At 36.7% G+C, this 5,192-nt stretch overlaps 1 protein-coding gene across 1 annotated transcript; it reads left to right on the top strand.

The window, feature by feature from the left end:
• The first annotated feature begins 262 nt into the window (after positions 1 to 262).
• On the top strand, positions 263 to 1,201 carry LOC115300963 (olfactory receptor 4F3/4F16/4F29-like). Its single transcript, XM_029950578.1, has one exon. The coding sequence runs from the start codon at positions 263 to 265 to the stop codon at positions 1,199 to 1,201; it is 939 nt and encodes a 312-aa protein (XP_029806438.1).
• The last annotated feature ends 3,991 nt before the right edge of the window (positions 1,202 to 5,192 follow it).

The raw sequence follows: 5,192 nt of genomic DNA, 5'->3' as shown, positions 1-5,192 counted from the left end.
TGTTTCATTTTCTCATTTATAGATCAGTAGTCCTGGAAGCCATGGTGTTAGGGATATTGCATGTGGAAGTGACTCAACTGCTTTAGGTGACCCCAGGTAAAATGCATATTTAATAATGAACCTGAGAAGGAATTGAGGGGACATATTGTTTTCATAATGTGAATATCCTTGATTAATGAATCATTTTAATGTAGAACTTTATTAACATTCTCATTGTAGTTTTTATTTTATTTTATCTGGAAGCATTCAAGCTGATAAATCAATGGATGAAGCGAATGACTCTGTGGTGTCAGAGTTTGTGTTCGTGGGACTCACCGATTCCTGGGAGATCCAACTTCTCCTCTTTGTGTTCTCCTCCACGTTTTATGTGGCAAGCATGATGGGAAACTCCCTCGTTATGCTCACTGTGACTTCTGACCCTTATTTACAGTCCCCAATGTACTTTCTGTTGGTTCATCTCTCCTTCATTGACCTGGGAATTTCTTCTGTCATTTCTCCCAGGATGATTTATGACATTTTCAGAAAGCGTAAAAACATCTCCTTTGGTGGCTGCATAACTCAAATCTTCTTTATCCACGTCATTGGTGGTGTGGAGATGGTGCTGCTCATTGCCATGGCCTTTGACAGATATGTTGCCATATGTAAGCCTCTGCACTATTTGACTGTTATGAACCGAAAAATGTGTATTTTGCTTTCAGTTGCTGCATGGGTAATTGGCTTGGCCCACTCTGGGATTCAACTGGTTTTTGTTATAAAATTGCCATTCTGTGGCCCTAACGTGTTAGACAGCTTTTATTGTGACTTTCCTCGGTTCATCAAACTTGCCTGCACAGACACTTCCAGTCTAGAGTTCATGGTCATAGCCAACAGTGGGTTCATATCCCTGGGGTCATTCTTCATATTGATTGTCTCATACATTTCTATCCTGATCACTGTTCAGAAACACTCTTCAGGAGGCTCATCTAAGGCCCTCTCCACTTTGTCAACTCATGTCATGGTGGTGATTTTGTTCTTTGGTCCTTGTGTCTTCATTTATATCTGGCCTCACCCTACCTCACACCTAGACAAATACCTTGCTGTTTTTGATGCAGTTCTTACTCCTTTTTTTAATTCACTCATCTACACATTCAGGAACAAAGAAATGAAAGTGGCAATGAGGAAAGTATGCAGTCGATTTATTATTTATAGAAGGATTTCTTAAATGAGAAATTATTACAAAATTTCCTGATTGACTTGAAGTAATATTACATTTCTATGGGTTCAGTACAAGTTTCCAAGTACCTTACTACCATTTAGTTGTCCCAGATTAAAATAACAAGGTTCTTTAGAAATCTTAAAGGGTTCTGAGAAATTGTGTTGCTGCCTATGGTTGAAGGAGGCATGTGGTGTGATACAAAGTAGCTCCCAGAAAAGGGCAATTGTTTGTCTCTCAAGAGACATTAGATTGACGAATTTACTGTGGTCTAGATTACAAATTGGGTCCCTTCATTGTCTGAATGGGTTATATAAGGGAATGCTGACTGACACTAAGCAAGTTGCTACTAGATAGAAATATATCTATATCAAGATGTCAATTTATTAATTTGCTGTAACAAATCAGTGAGTGGTCTTAACTTTCATTTAAGCATAAATTATTATTTCAGTATACGGAAGTTTATGATCAGGCAAGGCATGATAAGGATTTAATGAGGAGGGAATTAGAGTAAGAGGACTTAGCTGGATATTCAAATAATCAGATTAGGTTTTGATGTGTATGAGGATATTCCTACGATCACAAGTGGAAAAATAGAATCCTTAGGCCAGGCCACCTTTCTGTCTGGACAGTGCTGGTTGGTCTCACAAGATTTAATTTTGAAATTTGTTTATACTCTGTTTCAGATTCAGAGTATCTAACTTCTGTGTTCTTTAAGATTCATTCTTATTTTTGTTTGTAAGTAGCCAGGTTCTTCCTTTTTCTCTGATGAAAAAATACTATTCCCATATCATTGACATGATTTGAGTCATTGGAAGGTAACTTTTAGTTTGGGAGGTGTTTTATATGTGTCTATAGTATATTCTATAGGAGTGAGGGATTTGTGTCCATGGGTTTAGAAATTTCAGTACATGTCCATTTTAACAAAGAGGAACCAAGTCTCATTCTCAGAGATTTAGTACAAACAACTCTCAACCTTACATATTTTTCTACATACTCCTTAACCAGGTTATCAATATTCCTGTTGTCTTATAAGTGGTCCTTATTTACCTTATAGTTTATTTCACTTGATAATTTATTTTCCTTTTCTTTTGATTTCCATTGCTCTTGTATCATTCATTCATTTTTTTGGAGCCCCCTGTTGGACACTTAGAAAACCCTTTACTAGCAGGCACTTATGCTTAGTCTCATAAGATTTGTTTGGCAGTAGGGTTTTTAACGTGGAAATTCCACTCAGGTTTCTCTTTTACTGATTGAGTAATGTTCGGTAGGGCTAGTAGGGATTCCCAGACCCCTCACTGTTGAAGTGTGTTGATTAAAAAATGCCTACCTCTCCCAGTCTTTTGTCTTCCTCCTTCCCCCCCACCCCCCCAATCAGGGCTATATGTATGATAAGACAGATTCCCCAACTGCATCGTACCTGAAAATTTTCTGTATCATTATTTTTACTCTGAAGAAATAACTGCTTCTAGTGGAATTCTTCTGTTGTTTGCTCAAATCAGCAACCCCCTTCTCCTGGTAAGCATAGCTTTCTCTTGTAGTAACTTCGTGGTATGATTAGAAGGAGACATGTAAATCCTACCTCTCTGACTACTTCTGTTTGTTCAAAGGATGGGCTTCTGAACCAAGTCATAATGACACATCTCTTAGCCATGGTAGAAGGGTTCAGGTATGAGCCTCTGACCACGATGGGCCAAATCTGAGCTTTTCTTCAGAATATTTGACTCAGGAACAGAGAGAAAATAAGCTCATCCCTTTTGGAACTGTGATATGGAGGAATGGCTGGCAATCCTATTTCTTGCTGTTCAAAATCAAGTGTGGGATACTGAACAAAACATATGTGAGAGAAAACATAGGATTTAAAGATAGAAGCTTGGCAGTCGCCAATTTCTTGGTTCTAGTAGTCTTCAGCATTCGGCTTCATTCTTGCTCTCCAAGACCATCTGAGCTAATAAATGGGCCAATACATTAACCTTCTTGCTTAAGTTTGTTTATGTGTGGTTTTGACTTCTGTAATCAGAAGGGTATTGATAAATACATTCCCAGTTCTAAGAAGAGTGTATTTCCCATTATTTCTGATGTAAAATCCTCCATGTCTTATTATTTGCTTAAGAAAATATTATTTTTCTGATACCAATTATTTTCTTCTAGTAAAAGAAGTTTACTTTGAATAGGGATGATGAAATAGAAACCTCCCATAAAATCATCATATGGAGATAATTAGTGGTAATATTACTTACTATGGAAATATACTTCTTTCTAGTGTTTTTCTGTGCCCAAATAAAAATATATATTTATATAAGGGAGATTTAGTGGTCTCGACATTTTTATACTGCCTTTTTGATGAATATTCCATTCAGAGAACATTTTCACATTATCAAATATTATAGGAGAAAATAATTTTAAATACACACATAGTAATGCAATATATGACTTTCATAATTATCTTTATGATTACCTTGGCATTGATCAATTAGATTATGTTTGAGTTTTTACTCTGTCTTGGAAATCTTACATATATATTATCTCTATTTCAGATTACTTCCCTTAGAGATTGATATATTTGTAATTAGTAGTGGATAATAATTTTCATTCTTAATTCACATTCTCCCAAAAGATTTTTACCTGCTAAGTAGTATATCCACTTTAGTACCTTTCCAAAAAGACTGAATATGACCATTTATTAAAAATATTTGCCAATTTAGAAGACAAAGAGGTACGTCTTCGTGGCTCAGTTGTTTAACCCTCCAACTCTTGATTTTTGCTTAGGTCATGATCTCATAGTTCATGAGATTAATCCCCATGCTTTTAATTTAAAAAATAAAAGACAAAGAGATAAAAAATCTTATTTTAAATTTCTTCAAATTTTATATATTGTAAATTTTCAAATGTTATTAACCTGAACACTTTGAATTACATGTGTTAGGAACCCAGTGTAAACTAACTTAAAATAACTAAACATCAATGTATTTTTTTAGGGGAAAAAGATCGAGAGATGTTGTACAACAATGTGCAGTGTAAATACACTTAACATCACCGAATTATAGAGTTTAAACTGCTTAAGATGTTGTGTGCATTTTTAAAAACCACAGGTAAAAGGAAAAAAGTATAAGAAAAGAATTTATTGACTGGATATTGGGATGTTCAATAGTGGTATCAGCTGTGTGAACTCCAGGGATTCACTCAATTTCACACTTACAGATTTTGCTCTCATTCACTCCCTTTCTCTTGCTCTTCTATCTTTTTCTCTCCTTCCTCTCTCTTGTAACTCTGTTTTTCTTTATACATTGGTTTCATTTTCTTGTTTTGCACCTGGATTTCTTTATGTATGGTGTTGGGAGAGAGGAGAGGCTGCAAATAGCTCCAAGTTGAAATCATTCCAGCAGAGCAATCTCATAGAAAACTTTTTTTCTTTGTGTCCATATTAAAACCCAATGAAAGGATTCTACCTGGCATGATTTTTGCTCCATGACAGGTCACTCGTGGGCCTGGTCTGGGGGTCACATGTTCTCTCAAGTGGGCAGGGCAAGGTAATGTGGCTGAGAGGCTCCAATGAACTACATGAAGTTGAGGCGAGGCATTTCCCAAATGGAGGAGATGGAGAACACCCATCAGAGAAAGGAAAACATGGTTTAGGGTGGGCAAAAAGTGGTCAGTTATTTTTTCTGAAGCAGAACCTTTGCTGCAATGTTTTTCCTTCCTATCTTCATAGATAGAATATTGTTTTGTCCTATTGGTTTCCCAGACTCATGTATATTTGTGTTGAAAATATCTCCCCCAATGTTTTATTTTCTTTTTCTTTTACCTGTCATATTCTGCAACATTAAAATTGTGTTTTTTTGTGACTCCGGGGCAGGGGACCATGGGGAGAGGAAAGGGGAAAGAGAGTGGGGGAGAGTGAGGGACACAGATCAAGGGAGACTTCTGAATACTGAAAGCGAACCATGGACAGCAGGGGGAGGGGGTGATGGTCATTGTGGGGGCACTTGTGGGGTGAAGC

This window comes from Suricata suricatta, chromosome 9 (assembly GCF_006229205.1).
Source record: "Suricata suricatta isolate VVHF042 chromosome 9, meerkat_22Aug2017_6uvM2_HiC, whole genome shotgun sequence".
NCBI classification, from domain to species: Eukaryota; Metazoa; Chordata; class Mammalia; order Carnivora; family Herpestidae; genus Suricata; species Suricata suricatta.
The sequence above is the reverse complement of the archived record's forward strand: the minus strand, read 5'-3'. Positions and strand labels throughout refer to the sequence as shown.